This window comes from Brachionichthys hirsutus, chromosome 5 (assembly GCF_040956055.1).
Source record: "Brachionichthys hirsutus isolate HB-005 chromosome 5, CSIRO-AGI_Bhir_v1, whole genome shotgun sequence".
Classification (NCBI taxonomy): Eukaryota; Metazoa; Chordata; class Actinopteri; order Lophiiformes; family Brachionichthyidae; genus Brachionichthys; species Brachionichthys hirsutus.
The window spans coordinates 14,711,515-14,738,062 of NC_090901.1; the positions used below are offsets into that span (position 1 = coordinate 14,711,515).

The window sequence follows — 26,548 nt, forward strand, 5'->3', positions numbered from 1 at the left end:
AATAGTGGCTCAAAATGTTCTTACAACAGGAGTCATCGGGATCTTACATCGGGATCTTACAACGGGATCTTACAACGGGATTATAAAAAAAGCACAGCAGTAGTCACACACTTGAATATTGCATTGCAAATGATTTGCATCTATTGGCTAGTGAAGTAGGGATAGGATCGTGTCTGTGTAAACGTGTTAACGTACACAGGTTTTGTGGTAAGTTGAGGTGCATCATGGGACACACTCCCTCTCCAGTTAGAGTGATATCCTGCAGAGGCAGCAGAGCCACCTTCAGCTGAATGTGCATTTCAAACACCTCAGGGAGGCCTGGGAGATAGAGCACACGCAGGCGCTGCTCCTCACCGGCATTAATGTGTCCCTGGGGGGGGGGGGGAAATCCACTGAGAAACAAGTCACATCATAGATGACCATCCCAATTCGGAAACAGTTCCGAGAAGGGCTCACCATGCTGGGGGTGACCACGGGCCGGCCAGGTCTGACCTCCTGTTCCATTTCATTTTGCTGCTGCGTGTGTGGCTGCTGGTCAGCCTCAAAGATCTTCCGCTGTCCCGCTCCCTCCTCATCTGGTTCATTCGCTCTTTCAGGATCTATGATGCTAAATATAAAGCCAACCTTTCCAGTGTTCTTCACTGTCAGTTCAGCTTCACCAATAGTATCAAACAGCTGAAAGAAAAAGAGGGAAATTTAAACTGTCAGCGCATTCATTTCATTAAGATTACTAGAAAAGCACTCAGAGAGCGCAGACTTCTGCAGAGCAGCTCGTCCCCCCCCTAACTGGATCTACACCGTCCACATGGTGATCTGGATCATCACCAAAATATAGCGATAGATAGAGATAGAGACCCCCACCCTACATGATTGTGTCAAATTCCAGCTACATTGGTCAATAATGAACCGAGATATTGTGTAACAAATTCTAAAGCTCCATTAGCTGCAATGCTAACAAACATTTCGAAGTGATCCAGAATCCAGGATTTCTTCTGGATCGTCACCAGAATTCTATCATCTGTTCCTGGAAACATTCCCAACATTTCCTGATCCGTTTGAGTTATCTTGCTAAAGGACGGACGAACAGACACTGGGGATTACGTAACCTCCGCTGAGGTTAATAAGAATTAAGTTCATGGCAAAAAGAAGAATTGGTTAACATGCCTTCGAGTGCCTTTGAGGTGTAGTGGCTCTCTGACAAAGGTTACAAAAATATTATTTTTTTATTATATTTTTTGCATGACTTTTTATTAAAACACAAACGTGATGCAAAAATGTTTCTCAAAATGTGGAACTATTTAAAGTTGGTGATTTATATAGAAAGAGCAATATAGAACAGCAAGGGAAAGAATAATAGTGCTGAACAGACAGGGAGGTCAGAGCAACGTTCTGCTGAATTGCTTATTTCAACTTAATCAAAAATCAATATGTCCTTGTTTGCAATATCAATGATAACTGATGGCTTGCATCATTAAAGAGGGAGTCGAAGTGCGAAAGACCACAGCATGAAAAACTAAGCAGCTACATTCAGAGTTAATGTGATTTATTTCACCATATTTTTAGTTAAACAAGTACCGGTATGTAAAATAACATTATTGAACAGTTTGTGTCTTTATATTATGCATATCCAAATGGCTCACAAGCACTCATCCCATAAACTGCCCTATTAATAATATTAATATTACTGAAAGGTAGCTGAACGAGGACGTGGACACAGTGAATGGCTAACATAATGCAGCAAATACACGATCATCCACAACGCGTCAGCTGTGACGAACAGTCTGCAAACGCCACAACGGAACCGTCTGATTGGCCGAGCTGGTTGGATTTAAGCATTCAGAAGCAAACCTAAAGGAGCTCCGCGTACGTACCAGCAGGCCGAAGTCAACACGGGACGAGTCGAGGCTGTAGCTGACGACAGACGCTTCTGCTCTGAGCTGGATGTCATACGTAGAGCCATGCTGGACGTGGCACTGGGCCGTCACTGCTCTGCTGGCGTTTTCCTGGCCGTAGTAGAAGACCGTGACCTGCTGCTCCTCCCCAGGTAGCAGGTTACCCTGATGAGGCAAGACATCAAACACCTGCAGACAGAGACAATCCCTTCAATTCTCATTTTTGCAGATTCCTCCAAGGTGCTTCTTTGCCACCCCCCATTCAAACATGTCTGACTTTTTGTGATGGTGGTGTCCTCATATCGAGCTCTACAAAGTATTTATGGGGATAGTGTGCTGGCTATTGGGCCCTGCATCCTGCTGCTGATGTGAGGTCACTGTGATCTACCAAAGCAACTAGGAAGGACTCCTTGAGGGATTCCTCCAGAGCATACTCCACCAGAGGATGAATCATCAATTCATAATAGCCGAGCTCTTGCTGATCGAGTAACATGGCAGCATGCACACAAGCTACATTTCTCTCAAGCATTTTGTGAAGCAGGGTTTTCTACTGCAGATGCAATCATCATGCACAGATGTGTAAGTAGGGAATTCCATATGGCACGATGTACCAATCACAGAGGAGTTTTGTTTCTTATTAATATGCAAATATGCAAATCCGATTATATTTCCCACTCCATTCAAAGGGCTGTAGTGAACAACGTGTTTCAGTGCCTAATACAAATCAATGATAGAAATCACTGTCTATGTTTTGGCTCATAACAAACAGGCTTGGCTTTATGTTTTGCATTATGGGATGTTCAGGAGCCTTGAACTCTGTTCTATTGATGCTGTGGTTTAAGACACTGGACTCACAGTCCTGTCAGTGTCCATTCCTAAACTACAAACAGCTGTTTGGTAATAGCAATGAATTGGAATGAAGTCAATCCAAAGAAATATTTGCTATTTATATGTAGCCTCGGGCAGCACGGTGGCGCTGTTGCTTCACACAAACAAGGTCACAGGTTCGAATCCGACTTGTGGCTTTCTGTGAGGAGTTCTCATTTTCTCCCCATGTCTGCATGGGTTCTCTCCGGGTTCTCCGGGTTCCTCCCACCACCAAAGACACTTCAAATTAGACTAATTGGTTACACTGAATTGTCCATAGCTGTGAGTGTGTGTGTGTGTGGCCCTGCGATAAACTGGCGGCTTGTCCAGGGTGTACCCCGCCTCTCGCCCGCTGGGATAGGCTAGAGAATATTGAATCTATACTGTATGATATATGAATTTATAATAAATAAATAAATCACAAAGACAAAGTTACCAGTATGCGATACTATTAATACATGAAAAAGTAGGAAAATATTCTGCACTCTTATACATAGGATAGAAAACAACAAAAGTACCCAAAAAAACTAAAAATATTATAATGCAAAATTGTGTATGTGTGTGCGTAAGTGTGTCATTGTGTCTGGCCCCGATTTGTTTTGAACCTTTGCCTACCTGCGCAGCATCCTGTGTACTCTTCTGTTTGTTTGCACCAGGACTGGTGATGAGAGGACCTGAAACGGAATGACTGCTCTGCTCCCCCTCTATCTCCAACAGTGCTGTCTTTCTGTGAGGGATAAAGGACAATGAAGAAATTAAAAATGCTCCACACAATCAAAGTAAAGATGCATAAACAGGCACCACATGAAACATTTGGAAAACCCATGACAATGTGAAGAGGCGGCAAGAAACAAAAGCAGCATCGGGAAAACGGACAATTCTAAGCCTGTCCATACGCAAGCGGAAAATAATTCAGAAAATGTTGACGTGTACGAGCATCCATTATGCTTCTAAAATATAATTAACATATCCTATTACCCAAGTTGAGAAGAAAATCTTTAGCACCCACATCCCAGAGAACTTTCATTTTCTCTTTCTGTTCTACTCTCCCCTTCCCTTTGGGATCAGCCTCGGTGCATCCATCAAGTTAATTAAACAGAGTGTTCTATAATTAAGAGGAATTTTAATAGGCAAGCAGCAGGAAACAGGTCAGGATAGATTGCAGCAAAGTGCTGAATAAACATGGAGGAGAATGAAAGAGATTAAGTGAGCGAAGCGATCTCAAAGCTGGCATGGCAAGCTCTATGCCAAATCACCAAACACTGACTATGTTATAGCAAATGAATGTGTGTGTGCCTGCGCTTCAGGGTAAAGTATGCATTCCCATCTGGACACACATTCACCAAAGTGAATGGTCTTCATGAAACCAACAGGGGGCACTGTTGTATGGTCAGCCGTTGATGACTGAGATACAAGTTGGGCTGAAACTCGAAGTCAGTGCGTGTGTCCACCAATGGGAATGTATAAGGGTGAACAAACACTGTAGGTCAGGCTCAACGAATCTAAGGCGTGGTTCTATCTTTGGAGGAGGAGCCAAACTGTTACCTGACTCATTTTATTTGAAATAACAATAATGGTTCATTTTATTTGTTTCCATGCAAATGCGTGGTGTTTTATTTGCATATTTATCTAAACTAAAGCTGATGGATGAATAAATGGGTGACTACTGACTACGCAACAAATATGGTGGAATAAAGCACACGAATATCATCCAGTGTCCAGCTGACAAATAAGATATTCTGTTTGTGTTGTGACAGATTGTGTTTGATAAAGCTTGGGAACGATGACCAGAATAGGTGTGTGTGTGTGTGTGTGTGTGTGTAACGAGCCCCTCTTCACCAAATACATGATTGGCTACCTGAAAAAAAGTGGCATTGTCAAACCGGCGCCTTTCAAAAATACTTTGAACTTGACACGCCATGACCGGCTTCACAACAACGGTGGAGCGTTCTGAAAACACAGGCCAGCTGCAGCTTATCTACCAGCGCCTGCATGTGTGCGTGTGTGTGTGTGTGTCTGCCCGCTGAGACACACGGTACAGGTACCACACGCATCTCTGTTGCAGCGTATGAATGATGCTAGAGCTGGGATGTGGAATGCACCGACTGCTTCTAAAGGCTGAGTGACTTGAAACAGCCCACCTCTTTGACGTGGGCTGTCTGACGGCTGCTTGAAGACTGAACCCTTACCTTGTATCAGAAAACAGAAAGAAGGGAAACTACACTGAGGTATGAACGAATGTCCGGATAGGATGTATTACAGCTTGCCAGAGCTGCTGCTGTACAGTAACAAGGCATTTTGACATGATCACAACCCACGGCTTCAGGTTCAGGTTCTTTGTGGAAACATTCCGGGTACAAACACTTCTCTATTTCCCAAGAATGTTTTTCTCATCTGAAGGTTGAAATATAATTTAACCATCATGACGTGTGTACAGGAGTTTAGTCTCGTCTAAGTAATTCAGTTATGAATATCATCCCGTTAAGTTTAGTCTTTTATGGGGGCATGTTTGCAAAGGCGAGCCCCTTCACTTTCCCAGTCGATGGGAGAGGAGTAGGTTGAGAAGCAGGTGCTGCTAACGTTCCCTCTGCTCCGCATGCATTCACTTCCATCGTTCTGCTTTGTTCTACGCCCCGAAGGAGCGTCGCTGCTCTCATGTTACCATTTACATGGATTTCCTCTGAAGAATGAGGAGAGTCGATTAGATGGCTTGTTACTAGCTCGTTGATATTAATGATCACGAGTAATTATGTAGCGACAGTCTTATAATGAGGGAAACACGATGCTTTAAATATGTGCTTCACTTCTAATTACTAATTCACATCCTCCGTTCTTCAAAAAGAAATGTGCTTTCCTCCGGCATACACAGAAAGCAGCCAACTTTCATTCATCTTCTGAAGCACTTTGTCCGTTACCGGGTCGTGGGTCGTGCTGGAGCCGATCCCAGCAGTCAACGGGCGAGAGGCGGGGCACACCCTGGACAAGCCGCCAGTTCATCACAGGGCCACACACAGACAGACACTGTGGCTACGTTTCCATGAATGTATTTAATCCAATCAGAGTTCAGATTAAAATCCATGATTGTGTTCATGGACCCAAAACATATTGATCCGATTAGGATTTGCGTGTTCATGCAGCACACTTTCGATCTGAATAAATTATTTTGACATGCGCAATTTTACTAAATATACCAAACATAGTAGAAGAAGAAGCGTAGCGACAAAACACCCTTTTCTGCTTGAAACGTGAGCGTTATTTCGTGCATTTGTCCCGTTTGCGCTGTTAGATTGCGTTAACTCTTCCATATGGAGCTGCACTGTGTCCTCCAGACCGCACTCTGCTTCAGCCAGCTTCAACTAGGGAACAGCAGAAGCGCGTGTAACTGACGTCACAGACATGCGCAGTAAGGACTGCGTGTACCGAAACATTGGAATAAGTGTTTTCATGCGCCCTGATCAGATTATCAATCGGCATAAACCACCCCTCTCGATCGGAATAGAATCTTGATCGGATTGAGCTTGATCGGGTCAGACTATTCCGAATTGGGTGTGTACATGAATAATTTTTATTCCGATCAGGCTTTTAATCCGATATAAATGTGTCCATGTTTACAAACGTAGCCAATCATTCACACACACACCCCTGCCCTTATTAGCATTGTCAGCAAATCTAGTGATCTTGTCCATCATACTTACATAAGGCTACAGTCCAATAAAAAAAGAGAGTTCAATATGGGGCGGCTCGGTGGCGCAGTGGTAAGCACTGTTGCCTCACAGCGAGATGGTTGCAGGTTCGTCTCCGGCTTGTGGCCATTCTGTGAGGAGTTTGCATGTTCTCCCCGTGTCTGCGTGGGTTCTCACCGGGTTCTCCGGCTTCCTCCCACCACCAAAGACATGCAGCCTAGGCTGATTGGTGACGCTAAATTGTCCGTAGGTGTGAGTGTGTGTGTGGCTGGTTGTCTGTCTCTGTGTTGCCCTGCGATGAACTGGCGGCTTGTCCAGGGTGTCCCCTGCCTCTCGCCCATTGACTGCTGGGATTGGCTCCAGCTTGGCCCGCGACCCGATAGCGGAATAAGCGGTTAGAAAATGAAATGAAATGAAATGAGTTCAATATGGCTAAGCCTTCCAGTTTAGGTTTCGCTATCAAGTCCTAAAGATGGACAAGTTGCAGTATTTAAATGAATTGCACTGCCTCTATCTATCAGAGGGATAGATGGCTAGAAAAGAGTTAGCTCTATTAGCATTCGACTCTCCCAGGGCTGGTGTAATTACTGATAGGCATGTAATTAGTAGAACATGGAAAGATAGTGCAGACTTTGTGAGGGAGAAGGACCGATTTAAAGGGAGAGTGTGTGGGTGCGTGCACAGAGTGAAGCCACCATTTAATTAGCAGGACAACCCGTAAGGCCGATCGTTAAGAGAGGTCACTATCGAAGAGGGAAAGGGTGAAAAGAAAGAAGCTTGATAGAGAGCAGAAGCGCAGGCAGAAGAGGACAAAGGCGGAACAAGGAAAAAAGGCAAATAGAAAAAGTAAAAGGAGAGCAAAGCCAATAGAATAGAGGAAGGAAAGAGACAGTAGCGTGTGATGAATCATGTAGCAGTATAGTCATTCTTTTGTTCATGGTCATGATCTGTCAGGCTAGCAATGTATTTACAGTTCATGTAGAAGGAGATTAGCAAATGCTATATATAGCACAACATAACATTGTAGAAATACATAAGTAAATGTTTTACATTTGTCTATCTCAGAGAATTCTAAATGAGTTTGTCCTTCAGGTCAGAGGGTTAAATGAGAAGCTTTGGTCGTAGCACACGCTGTTGGACAGTGTCAATGTGTGGATCTATTCATTCTAGTCCCGTCCCTGAATAGTGTTTAGTCAGCAAGCGGCATTTCAAAGGACTTTTCAAAGCTTTTGCTTCTTATTGGCCGGCTACCAGATGACAGTCACAACAAGCATGACAAGCTCAGGATCCCCATTGTGAGTGTATTCCTCTGGAGAATGACTCAAGGCTGTTCCCGTTAGTGACTGGGAAGCACACAGCTACGATCCCATGAGCCCGGACCCTCCAACATAGAGAATACCCTTAGTTGGGTAACATGAAACAAACATCTACTCTGTAGTTAGTCCGCTTTTCCGCTTTGCAGGCCACGGGGGGTTGCTGGATCCGATCCCAGCTGGCTATGGGCGACAGGCGGGGTACACCCCGGACGCTTCGCCAGCGCATGGCGGGGCCACACGTCAGCCTATGCTTTTCACTTCACAGTTTGTTAAATTAAAGACTTGCTGATCATGAATCAATAAATGAACATTGTCCATAATAATTGTGATTTGGATTAACAGCAGTCAAGTTTGGGAAAATTCTGTTTTAAAACTGACACAAATAAATCAATGAAGTGATTATAATAAAATATATATTGAACAGTTACAGTTTTCGGTTTTAGTGATGTGTCCCAGAAGCTCGGAGACAAGTCCACTTATTAGCTGTAATTATTAGTCCTTCTATGTTTTAATCTTGAGTCCACACTGTCTGCTCAGACACTTTTTACAATAGAGGATTCCACTATGGACTTCATGCTCACATGGGGTCTTTGCCTCGTATTTCTAATATACTATTATTGTATGTTCATGCAGTATTTAACTTCACAACCTTTAACATCCATTTGTGTTAAGGATGGGTGAGGTGTTAATGTTGCTTCAGTATGTTTTACAGTGTAAATAAATATACCTCGTGTCCAGGAACGTCCAGTGGTAGGACACAGGCAGTGGACAGCAGTTTGTGATGCAGATTTGTCTCTGCGCCTGTGAGCTGTTCAGCACACAGCCAAAATCCACGGTGGTGGAGGAGAAATGCAAGCTGGGGAAGTGGACCTCAGCATGTAGCTTCACTGCTTCTTTCATTGGATGTCCCCGATAGTGGACTTCAAGCAGCTGAAAAAAAAAAAATTCCATTAAAAAAACGGTTGACGTTACTGGAAATATTTCAGTTGGTACAAGTAAATATCTTTTTTTCTCTCCCTGTAATGCAACATTTACTATTCTTCTCAGACATGTAACTTGTTTATTGAGGACATGCACCAGATCATCATAAGGACACACAGAACACTGACATTCCCATTGGATGCTGTTTGTTGGGAAGCTGGAGTACTCTGGGAACCCCCCTGCCCAAAGATGGGGAGGAACATGCAAACTCCATACAGAACAGTCCCAGGTCCTCGTAGGGGTTTGACCAATGAACATTCTCGCTATGAGGACACAGTGTTCTTCTACCGTATGTATGACATGCACAAAGAAAAAAGCGCCATGTTACCTCATCCATGACTCGTGACACCGGCTCCAGACAGTCTGCAGGATTAAAACACACCCACAACTCCGCCTGTCCTCTGCTACCTAAGGACAGGGACTGGACAAGACAAAAAGACATAGATCATAAAGTAAACTAAACTAAATGTTTTGCAACTCAATGACCCTTAAAAAGCCCGCTCATGTTTTAATTCGTGTCAAATCAAATTCAGCTGGTCATTGAACAAGACACCTCAGGACATTTAAATCAAGAGACAAAATATTAAATGATATCACAACGATGACTCAAGACTGTCTGCTAAAAACCCAGCTAAACCCAGCGGAACTGTACTGTCCATCAAACATTTAAGTTTAGGACTAGATACGAGAAGCACCAACAGGAAATAAACCTGCATCAGGGAAATATGATGAACGGACATGTACAAGAATGTACTTCACGGCATATTTTAGCTTTAACTACTTGCCTGACTATAAAGAATTGTTGTGCTAATCCTGTTTACTTCATTAATTTATACTTTCAGAAACATGAATTTACCACAGTACTTTGTTTCAAAGTAATATGAACTGAATTTGAAACCTATAGCGCTGGATTTTCGTAGGTAAGTAAATGTAGGTCATATCGGTTCTCCCACTATTTGGCACAATGACTATTGCTAAATATTGTTTTAAACCATCAGCCTGGTTGAAAAATGTATACAGATACTCATTCAAGTTTTGGATGATATATTGTAATCATTTAAGCTGTTGTTCTTACCTTCTAAAACAGGATGAGCTTCTAAAGGCATCAGCTAAAAGGGAATTCATCAGAATGCATAGTTCTACCAAGAACAAACGTTCAAGTGCATGTACGCCTTCAGAATGACACCCTTTGGTTGTTGCAATATTAAAGAAAATGAGAACATTGATCCACTTTTTACATGGACTTGTTTGGTAAACATTTCAGACAGGAGGAATTTATGAATGTTGATGTCAAGAATTGTGAAAAGCCGCTCATTGTGTTGACAGAAGCACTTTGATCTCAGTAGGACTGAAACCTCAGAATGAATTTACTCAGAATATTTAACAAATGGTCTGATGACTGCTTGACTCCGCAAAAGAGTTTATGTTTTTGCCTACGTTGGTTTTCTCTCTCTCTGTCTGTCTGTTCACAAGATAACTCAAAAGGTTCTGGACGGATCTTGAAGACATTTTCAGGAAACGTTGGGAATCTTACCAGGAACAGTTGATTGGTAATGATCCACAAGAGATCCACAAGAAATCCTGGATTCTGCATCACGTTGACATTTTCAGTAACATTGCGGTAAATGGAGCTTCAAAATTTGTTCCTAGATATCCCGGTTGATTATTGACTGATGTTTATGGAATTTGACACAGTCATGTAGGGTGGGGACCTCTATCTCACCACCGAATTTCATCTGGATCGGATCCGGAATGCGGATACTGTCGTAATCTGGAATTTCCCATTTACTTATAATGTAGGCTTAAAAAAAAGACACTGTGGAATTAGTAGTGCACAAACAGATCTGTTGTATCTTCAAACGCTCTGGATCCAGATCCAGAAGAATCCACCATGACTGATTTTAGTGAATAACTTCTAAACTAATAATATCAATGTGAATCCAGTTGCTAAAGGTTTGTTTTGTTGGTTAAGGAATCAAAAAATAGAGATAAAATAAATATAGAACCATTATTTATTGGTGAAAATCACAATATTGGGACACTGAGGTGTTTGGTGGAGGTCTGCGCTCTCCGAGTGCTTTTCTAGTTTATTATTATCTACTTATTTTTACATATTGAACTTGACTTATTGATCCGGTATCGTCTTCTTAATTTAAAGTGAATTAAATCAAATAAAAAAACCTAAACATAATGGTATCCTACGTTAATCATTACTGTCACTCTTGAATGCTATCTGTCAAATTAAGTTTCAATTAATGGTAGTACAAGGGCAGATTGCATGTTTTTGACCTGGAACTTCAAACGTAAAACATTGTGGCGTTAATAACAACGGAGGGAGCGATGTGCACCTTAGTAGTGGCAGAGCTTGCTGTTCCTGGGGACTCATACAGAGAGAACGGCTCTCCAACAAAGAGATCCAAGGATAAAGGCTGAGAAGACACATTAGTCACAATCAGCTGCTCATAAAGGGGCGTTACACTCTTTCCTGAGACCTGTAAGACAGATAGAGAGACATATTCTACAGTATAAATACAAGTTTAAAGGAGACGGTACAGAAACCAAAAGTTAAATTCGCATTAAAACTATCCTCGACAAGGAAATGCTCATGATTCTTCGACTAACCGTTAAGTAGAAGTTCAGCTGCTTGGGCGTAATGCTAAGCATAGTAGCTACAAAGTGACAGGTGACATCTACAGACATAAGGTCTTCAGGAGTCCTCCGTCCATCTATAATGGCGCGGCATATCAGTCGCTCCTGTACCACCTGAGAAGACAACATAGGAACTCTTCAAGTAGAACTACATCTGAACTCATGGACAAACTGAGTTCCCTTCGGGGGTCTACAAACAAACTGTCTCACCTTGGGGGAGTCTGAAGATCCTGTCAGCACCATATCAACAGAGGAACCTGGGAAGAGTTCCACACGAGCGGGGCTGAGGCTGAACACCGGCCTCTCCCTGTTCGAGGGGACCACGGGTCGTTGTCCCAGAGCTTCCTTTCTTGTAGTAGAGATTGGAGGCAGGATGGTCCGTCGAGATACATTTCCTTCCTTGCAGATTTGTGAAGAGGACAGAACGCTGTCACTTCGCCAGTACAACCTGTGTATTTGCTGGCCATGGTTGCTCAGTTTGAAGTAATACTGGCATGTCCCAGGGCTGAAAGGAGAAACAGACAGGTGAGGCATCCAGTCAGTCCATTATTTTCAGTTCTGTCTCACCACATCGTTACAATCATGGGCGTGATCACTCTTACACTACCTGCAGTGTGTTCCCATGTCAAGGCTGGGTGAAAAGGGCTTGTCACTGACAATGGAAGTGCCGGTACCGGTGGCAGACAAAGGGATGGTGTGTGTTTGGCTATGAAGGATGGATAACTCCAACCTGTCCTCAGCAAGAATGGCATCCTTCAGGTGCGCCACTACCCCGAGCTCCAGCCGACTCAATGGAGGCACACACCCTTCACTAGGCTCAACGTGCCAGAAAGACTTTCTCGAGCTCTGGGTCGACAGAAACACAAAGAGAATTTCTTCCCGGCCTGAAGCCAATCGGATGAATTGTATAATCAATTCCTGGACATATGTCAAATAAATTTGTCCCATATAAAATAACTGAAAACAATTAAAAAACACCCAAATCAACGCTAATAACTAGGGATGATCCGATCTCGTGATCGGAAATCGGGCCCGATCACAAGATCGCGGACTCGATCGGAATCGGACGTTAGCTCCCGATCAGGACTCGGATATATATATTTATTTATTTATTTGAAAGGATAAAACCCCTTGAGATGACATATATATTGTCGTGACTTTTTTATCAGATCTGGAGTTACGCTGTGGAGTGAGACCTCTCTACTGCAGACAGAGATGGTAATGCGTGCAGCATGACATCACTTCCTGTGACTATTGGTTGAATGCTGGCTAAACACGTTAGCAGCTTGAAGCTGTCTGCTCCGTGTAAGTATTCTGAAGTGGAGGACAAAAACCTGCCAATTGATCTGCTGTTCATTTTATTTTAAATATTGGTATTTAATATTTTCTGTTGCACTAGTCCAAGTCCAAAGTGAAAAAAGTATTTTATTTATAAGTTGAATGTTCAAGCTACGCCACAGAAGTGCTCTGTTTAAGAGTTAAATTTTGAAATAAGATGATTAAAATAAAAAAATCAGGGAAATCCTGGATCCTGGATCTGAGTCCCAATCCGTATCAGATGACTCGGACTTGGGGGGCAAAAACCTGATGGAGACATCCCTGCTAATAACTGTCATGGTTACTTATACTCGTTTTCCCCTGCTCAGCTGTTCCTGTTTTCTGCGGAGATTGCCACTCTGACTGCAGAAGGTGAGATTGGCTGTTTTGATCTGGACACACATGATCCTCATTCCCTTCTTTACCTGCTCCATAAATCTCCTCTTCACCATCACGCTCATGCCAGATAATACCTTCCGCTTTCCACAAGCCCATGATCCCCTGCTCTGTGATTTTGCTTGCAGGTTTGATAAATTATTTGTATTTCTGTAGCTGAGAATGTGAATATATTTATTAGAATGTTAGAGTACAAGTACAGTCACAGTACATGTATTATAGTACATGTGTATTCTTGTTCTCATTTTAGTTTTGGACTCCAGCCAGTCTTCGCTCGTCTTTGGCTTCTATGAGATTACTTGTGCTGCTAGTTGTATTTTTGGCTGTGATTTTTTTGGTGACTGTTTTCCGGACTCCAGTCAGTTCCGTGCCGTGTTTTGTGTTTGTATTTTTGGATTCCTGAGTAAAGATGATTATTTCAGCATTTTGGGGTTCCATCTGTTAGTCTATGACCTGACAATAACAATGGAAAAACGTTTTTAATTGCTATATAGACACACACAAAATGATATAATAAATTATATTATTGTAATATAAAATGTGGTTTTATTATGAGATTATCTTTGAGGCAGACGGTAGCGGCTGTATCCTCTGTAAATACGTAATACGTAAACAATGCATTAAGACATTTAAACATGGTAAACACACCCTCTTTTTTGCAAGAATAAAAGAGGCACCGCTGCAAGACAAACTCAATATTTGTTCAATTTCTCAGCTCGACTCATGACTTCATTTCATTTCTTTGAAGCTAGTCCAATTTAATGAGCAAAAAGATGTACATCTCATTGCCAGTGCTCAATCTGTGCTCACTGTACTGCATATCTGACCAAGCAGCGGCCAGATCCACCATCGATGCTCTATGCAGTGTATCTGCTGATGAATGGCTGGATTTAGACTTGTACTTGGGACAGAATAAGATTCCTACTGCTGCAGCCAGTTTAGGTGTTTGCAGGAAAATACACAAAATGTAGACTGTGAATACTTAAACACTACAATAGTAGCTAACATTTATTTTGCCTAAGTGAAGAAAAGACACTTGAAGAACAATACTGTGCAAAACTTGGCCAGTAAGTGTCTTGCGGAGCCACTGATCACTTTCTCAGCATCTGGATGAAGGATGAGGGAGCGGCATCGATTGACGCTTTAAGTCCTCTGTCCTGTGGAGAGGACATGGTCTCACCCAGGAACTGCCTGAATGTTTAAATGTTTGAGCACGCATTGTTGTTTCTGTGCTGCCTTTGGGAAAACTTCAGGTAACTTGTATATTAAGCAAAAGGCTGAGCTTAATATTCCATTTGTATTTATCCTCTTTGAACCTAGAAATTGCAACATTTTCGAATGCGAATTGAACTGTTATCATTAATGCTGTTAACAACGAAAGATAAAACGTAAATTGTAGAAAGCAGTTGATGTGTCAATTGGCACATACAGTAAGGAAGGAAAGCAGATGAGATTCAGGTTCAAATGGAAGTTGAGCCACTGACAAAGTTTTGCAAATTAAATGATCGAATAATCATTTGTGCATGTAACACTTATACAGAAACAAAAAAGCATTCCAAGTTGAGCATCAGATTTGAAGCACTTCTCTTGGAGTACGGCTTAAATTTAACGCACAAGTCATTATTTCAAGAGCTAATTTAACCTATTAGAGACATACCAGGTATTACATTGAACATTAGGTTGTGTGTCCATACCATGCTAGCAGTGAAGTAGGCAGGAATAGTTGACTCGTTTGACAGGAGCAGGACTCGAGTACTGTCGATCAAAACCTGGATTGGGCCAAAGTCCAGTCTTTGGATCGGAACACAGACTACCGGTCCCTGTCCGGTACATGACAAGACTGCCTCCTGGAACACAGAAATATAAGCTGACATGCATGAGTTTAATGTATGGAATATCTAAATGCACATCCAGACTCAGGGGGGTTCACCCCCTAGGACCCCCAGGTCAGGACTGGCCCGCCACAAGGTCCAATACGACCTCAATTCGGACAGCCAAATAAAGCACACTTGTTTATTGCATTTATAACATCAACTTGATAAGAACACTGACTTCAATGATGTTGCTCAACCGACCACATTCATTTATGTGTTGGTGAGACTCAGATTGTCACTGAGGGGTTCGTACAGTTGATGCCTGTGATGGTCACAATGACCAATAGGATCAGAGTGAACTGGGTCGGTGCTGGTGGTCCGGCTAACGATGGCGCACCGTCAGTGATTGGGACAAAAGGAGGTGTAAAAATAATTCGGACAAAGTACGGGCAGCAACTTGTGGACATGATTTTTACACTGTGTGACATTTCGCTGTGTTTTGCATTGTGTTGCAAGTCGCTAAACATGGAGCACAACATGGCGTTGGTTGTCTGAACTATTCATTTCATCCATGCCAGGGGCCTGAATCGCTGTTAGTTTGGCAGCCTTCTCTGTAATAAAGACATTCCCCACAGCCTGCCAAAAAACATCAACGTGAGACGGTTAATCCCAGGTGCCCTGCCGAGGTGGTCCTTTGATCCACAGGGGGAAATCGGAGAGAGGAAAAAAAGGTAAAACACTGACAGCACTAAAATCTCCACAGTGACTGCAGGAACTTGCATTTATGGCTGGTATTACGAAGCACTTAAATAATCTGAACAAAATGTCGTGTTGGTGAAAAACCGTTGTTACACAGTATTATGACAGTACTTCTGACCTGCATAACGACATCCATCTTGAAATGATTGCCTTGCAATGTGGATAAAGTTGCCTTGGTGGGCTTGGGCTCATTTAATAGGTACCTCATGCCAGGGTACCCCAAATTAACAGCGATGGCTGCAAAGGCTTTGTGCATGTTTGGGACTCCCTGCATTTGTGAGACAGTTTTTTCTGCGCTGAACATTCATGAACAAACAGACATCCTACAAGGGGCCCCTCGAAACGATCACACACAGGCATATATGTATAGAGGCCTCATGGCACGCGGAGAGGGCATACGGTGAAGGTGCACCTGGAGCCATGGGGGGGGGGGGCTGTGCCTTGCTCAAGAGCACCTCGGTGGATATTTCAATAAATGTTAACATCTTAATAATATAGATACTTCTTTGCACCAAAACAAAGACATACATTTAGAAATCTAGTTATGTATAGATTGTAATACTATTGTACTAATCTGAGATCAGATTGTGCTGTTTCTTCCCGCCTGAAGCAAAATGATAGCCCTGGTCTAAATGTTGGCTCTGAGAAGCTCACACAGAGCCTTCCACTCACCAAGGGTGGCTTGAGACGACCAAACACATGAATGCGCAGAGTTTGATGCAGTTCTCCAAGTTCCTTTGGCAGCAAAAACACCGGAATCTCCACTGAACTCTGAGGATAAATCACTCCTGTTGGTGTGGAACATCCACAACGCAGGGAGGAACTCTCCTCTTGCTCCTGAAACAGATCAGAGGGATGATATGGACTGAAGGCATCGTAACTCTGCTTCTATCATAAATATAGACTCTCACACACACACTAAACTGCTATCATCGAGTTAACCTCGTCAAGCACGGCGTAGCAGGCAGGCACTTTGCTGCTGTTGATAAGTCGCAGGCTCCGTTCATATTTCTGATCAAGGAAACACTTCTCAAAGTCCAACAACGGAGTCTCCACCACAATATCAGGAGCAATACACCTAATCACAAAGAGAAGAGGTGAAAAGATGAGAACGTTAACAGAATAAGAGCAGTAAAAGATCTGCCTCATGCCAGAGTTGCAGTCTATTTATTAGAAGTGACATTAAGAGTCTATTGCACTTTTCAGAGTCATGGTGACACTTTCCATTCCAAAATATTGTAGTCCAAATAAGGTAATAACATTCACAAATGTTCATGATTAAAAAGAATTAATGTTCCACCAATATATCGTCTCCCGTATGGATGTTCATCCGGACACCCAGCAGACGTTACTGCAAGAAAATAAATGAACTTTGCCTCGCGATAAATGGTAAGATGAACCTTTTTTAATTGAATGCATCTTTTTTTATAACTGACACTCATTTGAGAGGAATAGTTGATATTTCATTTGACTAGGACAGAGGGATGGGGATGATTTATTTCTGTTCATCGCGTTTTTAAGAAGCATCGTTTCAAAAGGGAAAAGATCAAGCGCCATGGCAAAGGCTGTCTCCTGTAAGGAGCAAGGTAACAACTGACCCATTGATGTGTTCAGGGCCTAAACTGGCGAACATAATGGCACAACTTTACTGGCCTAACTCAAATGAATATCTGTGCATAGTACAGAATGCTGCACAAATGTTCACAAATGTAAATGTGCCTAACCTGGCATTGATAGGCAGAGTCGTGATCCGCTCCCCAACGCCTTCGATATCGATGGCCAGGGCATTCCTGTAAGTCCCGGCTGTGTTGGCACACAGAGTCACCTGTAAACACAAAGCACACACACAGTCCAGTTCATTGGTTTGAAACGGCAGCCACAAACGCTCCATCTGGCACAGTCGCACGGATGAGGGGAGGACTCTTTGGAATGAAGAAAATAGAAGCATTTTATGTGAGGAGCCTCACTGCCTAACACGAATGAGGCCGCAGAGGACCTGAATTAGCCCGAAAGTATTCGGAGCCTGATTGTACGTGTGCTTCGTTCAGTAACAGGGTTCCTCTTCTGAAATGTAAATACATCCAAAGTCGGTGGTGACTTGAGGGACATCTAGTTACAACACTCCCTGTGCAACAACCTCCAGTGAAGCAACAAGGAACTGCAAATGCCCTCAAGGATTACTCTCATGTCATATGGAACAGAAACAGGAGAGAGCCTTCAGGTTCCAATTTTCTAACACTCAGCAAGAAAGTTGACAGAAATGTCAGCACAGATCTGGAGGGTGAAGCTCCAGTATTTTGTTTTTAATGTGGTGAGATGCTCTTTCTTGCTGTTATTTCTAAAGATAAAATCCATAATCCTCATGTCTTCACCTAGTATTTCTGGTGTTGATAGATATAACTCTGTACAGTGTGGATCTAGATGACAATCTGCATCTGGTGGATTACACATTTGTTTATTGGGACATATCTGGATTAGTTTTGTATTGCTGTATTGTAGCACATGAGGTGAGTGACTGACAGTTCTATGAATGCATTACTAACTTATTAACCACATAATTCTGGCCATAGTGCACCTTAATTGTGACATCTGACAAATAAGGCAAAGTGCCTGAAGAAGGGCTGATGGTGAACTCCGCAGGCCGTCCAGCACCAACTGGATGGTTGTTTCTGGACAATAGATCCCGCCAAGTTGCACTGGGAGAGCCCGACCCATCATTTAGGGCACGTAGGTTAAAGGTCATAGGCACATAGGAGGTGTTGGACAGGGAACATATCACTGTTCTTGAAAAACCTGGAAAAAGAGAGAGAGAAGGAAAGAAATCAGGAATGAGAAAATCTGGAATCAATAAGATCTTAAAGAAGAGACTGAAGTGCAAGATGCTCAACTGAATTTTGGTATTCTCTGAAGTATATGTTACGTACCTTTAGAAAAATGAGGTATGAATGAGGTACAACCACCTAATTTACTCACCGAAACCTACATCTCCAAAATCCAACTCTGAAACATTGAACTGGAAAGTTGGACCAATGACCCGTCCCCTGAAAGAAGAGAGAAGGACATAAAAGCCCTGAAACTTCAACAGCATGTTAATACTACTGACTTGTTGTAACTCAGAGTGCCAGCCTCTGCCAAGGCAGCTCAACCCCCCCTTTGCTATTTCCCCGTGTAATAGCAACAGTTTCAAACATGATGCATAACAAAGTGATTATCAGTGGGTCTGGAAAAAATTTAATCATTCTGGATTTTCAGATCTTGAATTCTTGGATCCAGATCAGACTGTTAAGTATAATAGATCTCGTGACGATGAGCAATCTTTGAATTGCAGTGGTCAAGGATCCGAGAAAGGATTCTAGATAAAGATGATCCTGACCACCTCTCAAATCTAATTGATTTTTTTCCATCCATCCATTTTCTTGTAGACGACCTCAATTGCCTCGTCTACAGCTACGTTATCCTCTTTGCGGATCACTGGATCACGGGTATAGTCACCCATCCCAGCTGACTGCGGGTGAGAGGTGGGATGCACCCCGGATGAGTCACCAACGCATCGCGGGACGAGATTGTTTCTCTGCAACAAAATCTCTTTAGAACTTGCTGCGTAATCATGCTAACAGACACACCCGGAGACAGAAAAAGCAACTGAATTTGGTAAAAACGTGACACTCTTTGTGAAGGTGCATGAGTACAACGAGTGGCGTAATGGGTAGCACTGTTGCCTCACAAGAAGAAGGTTACCGGGCTCGAATCCCATCTGTGGAGTTTGCACGTTCTCCCAGTGGGTTTTCTCCGGTTTCACCTAAAACATGCCATTCAGGTGAACTGAATACTTAAATTGTCCGTAGTGCGTGAGTGGTTGTCTGTCTATGAGTGAACCCCCGCGATGCACTGGTGACGCATCCGGGGAGTACCCCGGCTCTCACCCATAGCAAGGTGGGATAGGCTCCAACAACTCCCGGGAGTTGTTAAAACAAGAGACAATCAGAGATTGCAGACTCCGCCTCCAATAGACTATTGGATCTTGTGAGACAGTAAACAGGGCTTCCGGATCAGAGGGGCCAAACCTGCGCTAGCTTGCTGCTACGGAACGGGAATTTATACAACTACAACTGTAACATATACGAAACTAGAATGAACTATGAGTGTGCACACCAAATTTGAAGTCTCTAGCTCCAAAATTGAGGTCAGGATGTACTCCTGAAAAATGCCGATTTTAGAACGAAAATTAGCTCTCAGATCCGGATTGTGATCCGGATCCGGCCGAAATTAGTCATGGTCATAGACCTTTAAGGAGTACTTGTGTGATTTTTTTTCAGATCCATACCGCCATGCGTTTTGAAGAAATTAAGAAAAATGAAAAATGTCAAAAAGTGCCCTATCTCGCAATGTTAAAGAATCCTTTAAAAAATTCTAGAATCTGGATCCAGATCCGGATCAACTCCATTCTCGGGGAGGACCGAGCCACGGACAGAACCTTGCTTTTGTAAAAGTTTCAAGTCGATTGGGTTACTAGTTTTTGAGTTATGCATGTGGACAGACAAACAGACCCAATTGCAATACCCTCGCCTCCCCTTCGGCGAGGGTAAAAATTGGATGGACACCTCAACCACTTAAAAGGGAGAAATTTATATAAGTTCACCTGAAAGTCAATGTAAGTGGTTCATGCCGTCCTGTCACAGACAGCAGCAAGTTCTCTGAGAAACTTCCCAAGATGCGACTGTGAAAGGTGACTTCCACAGTCCGGCTGGTCCCAGAGGGAACGACACCAAGCTCAGGACTCAAAGAGAAACAGCGGCCGAAGGTTGTGTCAGGGCTCGACAGCTTGAAAGGAGCATCGATCAGTCCTTTGTTGGACAGTTCAACCTGCAAGGGAGAAGCATGTACTGATTAAATACTCACGTTTCAGTCAGCAAGTCATACACGGGTTCTGCATGTACTGTTTAGAAATATTATGGACTTGCGTGAAAAATTACAATGCAAATACTACTCTGGTATTTGTATTTTTCACATAACTGCATTGCCGTTATTCAAAGTCAGCGAAATGAGAGGAAGCTAAGAGTTGTTCCAATGGCAATAGTTTTCTACTTAAAATGTATGAGTTGTTACCTAAAAAGGATTTCGGTTGAGGCTATAGAATAGAATTGATCTATTTACCACAAAATGTAAACAAAGAGTGAAAACTTCCTCTGAGACTCAAAGAAGTATCAGTCATGTGAAAGCTTTGAGAGAGAAATGATGACACAGGACTGAACTCGCAGCTCGACAGAAACTGTGAGCTCCCCCTATTTCTAGTGTTTTCTCACACAACTTACTTCATAGCTGTATTTGTCACCAACGAATACATTTTTCAGGTCCATCAGGTTAAAATTGAGCTGAAGGTCAGGTCCCATGCCCTCACCCTTTATCGTGAGAGGTAATCGAGACTCACAGCCTGAGAACAGAGGCAGACAGAAAAGCAGCACATTTAAAGACACAGGAACAAATTAAATATGAACCGATCTTACGATTTCATGCAGGTGAACTGAAGAGGTTCACCTGCAGCAAGACATGCCACTAAAAGCCTCTTGCTGCATTATGGGAACTAAATTATTGGTTATGATTTTTTAAATAGGCACTGACCTGCAATATCACAGTAGATGGTTTGTTGGTACATTTTGGCCTCCTCAGGCTTGAAGACTACGGTGAACTGCGCTGCGATGTTGGGCCATATTTCTCCCTCCTGTACCACGTACAGATAAAAAGAAAGACAGATAAATCTAATGGATTGCTTTTTGGATCATACCCTGCCTCTCCAAATAAATGAATGAAAATCTGTTGCTATCTCTTTGAGTAATCCTGCTAAAAGACAAAGAGACGGACAGACAGATCTAATCCATCAGCCAGAAAAACACAGCAAATATGATCTCTCACATGGAAACAAACAGACGAGACTGGGGACCCTGTAGGGTGTGTGTGTGTGTGTGAGAGCTGTATTTCTCCTAGGCGCTAGGCTGAGCTGACTCGACTCGACACCGGCAGGAACGGGTCAGGCTACCTGAAGCGTCCCTGGGCAGAGAAGCCCCGACAGTGGCCCTCTTGTCAATGTACCGTCAGGCTGGATTAATTTGTAATCCACTGAGCCACATATGGATTCTTGAGACGGATCAAATCATGGATTCAAAGGAAACACATTAGATTCTTATTTTTGTTTTCACTGTTGCTGGAGAGCATAAGTGGTACACGAGGTGAGAAGTGCCCTATAGTCTACGGAGACAAGAATCCAGAACGCTCGGACAATACATAAGTATATTTTCCCACACTACATTAATTAAGAGTATTAAATAAGAAATATTTTCACCACTGCAACAATCATATAATATTCCAAAGCGAGGCTGAGGGCAGACAATAATTTGGTCAAGAGACACTGGGAAAGAGGGAGAGGAAGTAAGCCTACCGCTGGTTCCATCGTTACGCAGTTTTGTGACAGAACCAGGCGGTGATCCTGCAGAGCCCGGCTCCGTTGCTCCTGTAGTGCTTTGGACAGCCCCGTGACACCAAGGACAGCTGCTGGGTCAGCCTCACACTGAAAAAGCAATCGTTCCCTGTCCATCTCCAGGGGCTGGAGCACTGAGCTCTCCCTAGAGGCAGGCAGGGAAGAAGGGCAGGTTGAAGGGGAAAAGTAGAGTTAGATAGAAGGAAAGTGACGGACGGCTGCGCTGCTTCTGGCGCCGCATGAAGTAAAGCAGGAGGTGGAGGAGGATTGTTCCAGCGCAGGACGCACTAAAATACCCACATAATACTTTGTTTGCACACATGCATACCTCAGGAAGCTCAGAGCCTCCTCCTGCAGGCTGGGCCATGTGGTCCAAAAGTACTGAAGAGGGACATCGCCCTTGTTGATAAGGGACACTGTGGAAGTGCTGGCCAATGAAATGCAAGTCTTCTTCAGCAGGACAGAGTGAGACTCAAGAAGCACGTTCACTTCCTTACAAGCCCCGGACAACTTGATGTAGACATCTTCACCTAGAAACAGCGAAACAGCGAAACAGCAGAGCAGCGGCTGAGTGAGGAAACAGTTTGTAGGGTCATCGCAACAACAACAATCATAATAATGCATCGGTTTTAAGACGCTTTGCATTGCGCGTTATTCATTCACGCCATACTTGGTGGTGGCGGAGCTACTATTGTAGCCACAGCTGCCCTGGGGCAGATACAACTGCCCTGGGGCAGACTGACAGAAGCGAGGCTGCCATTTTGGGCCACCGGCCCTCCTGAGTCTGACCACCACTACATTCACACAGGTAATATGGGTGAAGTGTCTTGTCCAAGGACACAACAACAGTGTACACATGTGCCGGAGCCGGGAATCGAACCGTCAACTAATCAATCATTGGACGACCCACGCAACCACCTGCGCCACCGTCTTATTATATGTGATTCTGTCTGTCTGTCGTTCTTCCATGCTGGTATTAAGCTAATTTTCCATCACCACTGAGTCTTCTTAGATTCATGGACTTAATCAGAGTCATCAGCCGTCGCCACCACTGGCGATTGGACTACAATGGAGGGATTTGGCTGGCTCCTCTTCAGGGCAGATACCCAACAATCTCCCTGAAGGGCCCAAGTGCCAAAGATCTTCTGACAGGCTAATTATCGGATCAATCCTGATTGAACTATTTGTTTATCAGGCAAGATGACTTTTTAATTATAATATCACCCTCCATGTGTAATGCAGGGATGAACCACACACACACTGATGGAGTACTGTACACACGAACCCCAACAGGGCACTGCAAAACAACATTCTATGCATGCAGGAGCCACTGCTGCTCCTCTGGGAGCCTCAGAGGAGAAAGTCACATCAGAGTCAAGGACATACGGCAACTTCTACCCCTGAAGGATTGTATTTGGATAAGAAGCAGGATCTCAAAGCAAAATATATATGCATCAAAATAATACTACCACCTTTTTGTTTTCAATTGGTTAATGTGCATGTCGGGATAAATATGAAAGGTTTATTTTAGAACGAACTAGACTCAGGAATATTTCCCTGTATGACTCCAGAGAATTTTAAAGCATGGCTCTTAGAGAGGAAGTTCAAAACCACAAACCACGGGACAAAACGTCCTTAATGGTTAATAGGAACATTGAGACATTTTGTGTTGCCAATGTTCAAATATCCAACAATGAATTAAATTGCAACAATAAACAGCAAAAAACAAGGTTTGTGTAAAACTGGGGACTTCCCGATCAGGTTTGTTTGCTATCCATCGGTAGCTATCCATCGGTAGCTAACGTCCGAGTCCGATCGGGTCCGATGAACAGATGAACTGTTGAGTCTGACCTCTGACCTCTGAGGCTTAATTTAAGGGGGAGTTGAATGCAACACAGTGCAGAAATTCTAGTTTCCTGGGGTTTGATTTAATACCAAAATACAAACAACCAGGAGAAAATCTCAGAGAAAAGATGAGCTCAGCATAAAATCAAGCAAATGATATGTAATCCCATCAGGATGATTGTCTCGCTCATTGCAGCCTGACCTAGAGAACCTTTAATCCATCTTTGTCTGGATTAGAACACAAGCAAAGTGTATTAATGTGGCCCTGGGGTAACCTCATTTCTCACCAACATGAGCGTGATATATTAAGCTTTTACATGCATTCACAGCAAACTGACCTCTGCTGTGTTTGAGACTGCACAGAATGAAGGTTGGTTGCATTCATGCAACTACCCTGCAGGCTCCGCAGTGAAAACGCAATTCAAAGAATGTGTTGCTTCCAAAATGCCAATTATCAATGAGGTTTCCAAAGAAAGGAGCAACAACTGGCAGAGTTCCCCATCCGTGCCAGGTCTGTGCTTTCACTCTGCGAGGAAGATTACCGACGTCGGATGGAGGAGACAGAAAAGAAAGCGTTCGAGAAGAAGATGAGTGACAGACGGAAATGAGGGAGAGGGACAGAAGAACCGGGGATGCAGAGAGAAAAGCAATTATCTCCTAACATCTGAACGCTGCGGCGGCAGCTGACAGGCAGGGAGAACTGCAATTTATTGCTGAGCTTTCATCATCGCATCATCACCTACCACACGCACACACACACACACACACACACACACACACACACACACACACACACACACACACAGACAGCTGGCTTTCTTTTCCCATAATTCCTCTGTACACGAGGAGAGCTCAGCGAGCTTTGATTGTGGGAGTGCTGCAGTGTGTGTCTGTGTGTGTGTCTGTGTGTGTGTCTGTTTGTGTGCAGCTACATCCTGTCTGTGTTAATGCTTGTTTGTTGATGTTTGTTTTATGAATGCTGTGAATGTGCCGTGAGTCCCTCCGTGATATGGCGGACAAAGCAGACGCCTCAGCGCTCCCTAAACGCCGTCCGTCTTTCCATCACGGAGGAGACATGGACATGTTGACACTGGACAGTTGCTGCAGTCTTCATTCACCTTTTGTCCATAATAACAGTGTTCAAACACCCTGGTTCAAAAAAGTTAGATGTCAAAAGCAATTCCTTTTGAAGCTACTCCAGCTTTTAATTTGAATGGGAAACAATGCTTTTTGCAGCGTCTGCAGGTACCGGTGTGCATGCTAATGACACGCACACACACACACACACACACACACACACACACACACGACACAAACACACTGTCTACAAACGATGGCTCTTCAGCAGGGGGAAGGCTTTAGCAGAATACTGACCTGAAACATACATGAGCATGAGGGAGACAGGGAAAGGTGCTAAACTAAAAATGATGGTCTCTTGATGGGCTGGAAGTGGTGTTCTGGACCTGGCCCAGTCCTCCCATTATAAAAGCTTCATGCTGCAAGATCGGCCTATTAACATAGACAACGTGCCCCCCAGTTTCTTTAAGGTGCTGCACACTGGGGGAAAATAAAAAGCATTTATCCAGGGACGTACATTAACTACAGAGCCAGAGGTCGAGTAGAGGGCAACACACACACATTGAATGGTCTCCTTAATGGAATAACAATAAATACAATTATGTTCCAACTCCAGAACAGCTGAGCTCTCGTCCACTATTATCCAATCATGAACTAACTTTGTGTTGGCTGAGCTCCAGAGCTACAACCGATGACAGATAGGACACGATGGAATATCCATCCAGGTGATGCACAGCTAGCAGGAGTGGATTCTTTATTTTATTTTTACTGTGTATGTTTCATAACGGAACCGTTATTAACCGTACGTTTTGTAGTTGTTAACAACGTGCACGGGGATTTTCGACTTGGGAATCTTTTCTGGCGCAGAGGAGCTGAAATTAGCTTTATAGGAGACTTTGATGTGGAAGAGTCAGGCCTTTGATTGAAGTGCTCTCACAGTTAATAATCCCTGCCTGCCATGTTGGCTTTGACTATTTTTAGCTACAAATAATTAACATATAAAATGTGGGACCAATTGCTTTCTTTTTTCTCGCCATATAAAAACCTCTCTTCACAATTTTGTATTTTTCTAAATTATGCAGGATGAAAAACTTCCTTACAACTTCCATCTGATGTTAACACTCGGTCTACCAGAATGGCCATAGATGTAAATTTGACTGCTCGGACATTTGTATATAATCTGGATTATTGTTATCACGATATAATAAAAAATAGGTGGAATAGGTAAAAAAAAAAACATCAGGATACTAAATGAAAACTATAATGTTTGAGTGTTTATTTATTTAATTAACACAACATAACGTCTCTGCAATGACGCATGCCAACTCCACCTGCAGCAATTATCTCTTAGAAATAAATACAAATGTATCCTGCTTTCAAAACAGGTTGGTCTCATCGTTAGACCTTAACGGTGATAATTATTAACTATTATGAACATTTAAAACAGGTTGGTCTCATCGTTAGACCTTAACGGTGATAA

General features: G+C 43.2%; 1 protein-coding gene across 1 annotated transcript in view; it reads right to left on the reverse strand.

Annotated features, from left to right (window-relative positions):
- Nucleotides 1–26,548, reverse strand: part of hydin (HYDIN axonemal central pair apparatus protein) — a 68,044-nt gene that overhangs the window by 32,869 nt on the left and 8,627 nt on the right. Inside the window, 20 exon segments of the mRNA XM_068738988.1 lie at nt 196–370; nt 457–675; nt 1,872–2,100; nt 8,486–8,688; nt 9,068–9,160; nt 11,088–11,231; nt 11,362–11,502; nt 11,599–11,893; nt 11,996–12,234; nt 14,796–14,948; nt 16,347–16,511; nt 16,617–16,752; nt 17,399–17,499; nt 18,250–18,467; nt 18,648–18,715; nt 20,314–20,537; nt 20,987–21,105; nt 21,294–21,393; nt 22,108–22,291; nt 22,475–22,676. Of these exon segments, the coding sequence (XP_068595089.1) occupies nt 196–370; nt 457–675; nt 1,872–2,100; nt 8,486–8,688; nt 9,068–9,160; nt 11,088–11,231; nt 11,362–11,502; nt 11,599–11,893; nt 11,996–12,234; nt 14,796–14,948; nt 16,347–16,511; nt 16,617–16,752; nt 17,399–17,499; nt 18,250–18,467; nt 18,648–18,715; nt 20,314–20,537; nt 20,987–21,105; nt 21,294–21,393; nt 22,108–22,291; nt 22,475–22,676 (3,408 nt within the window).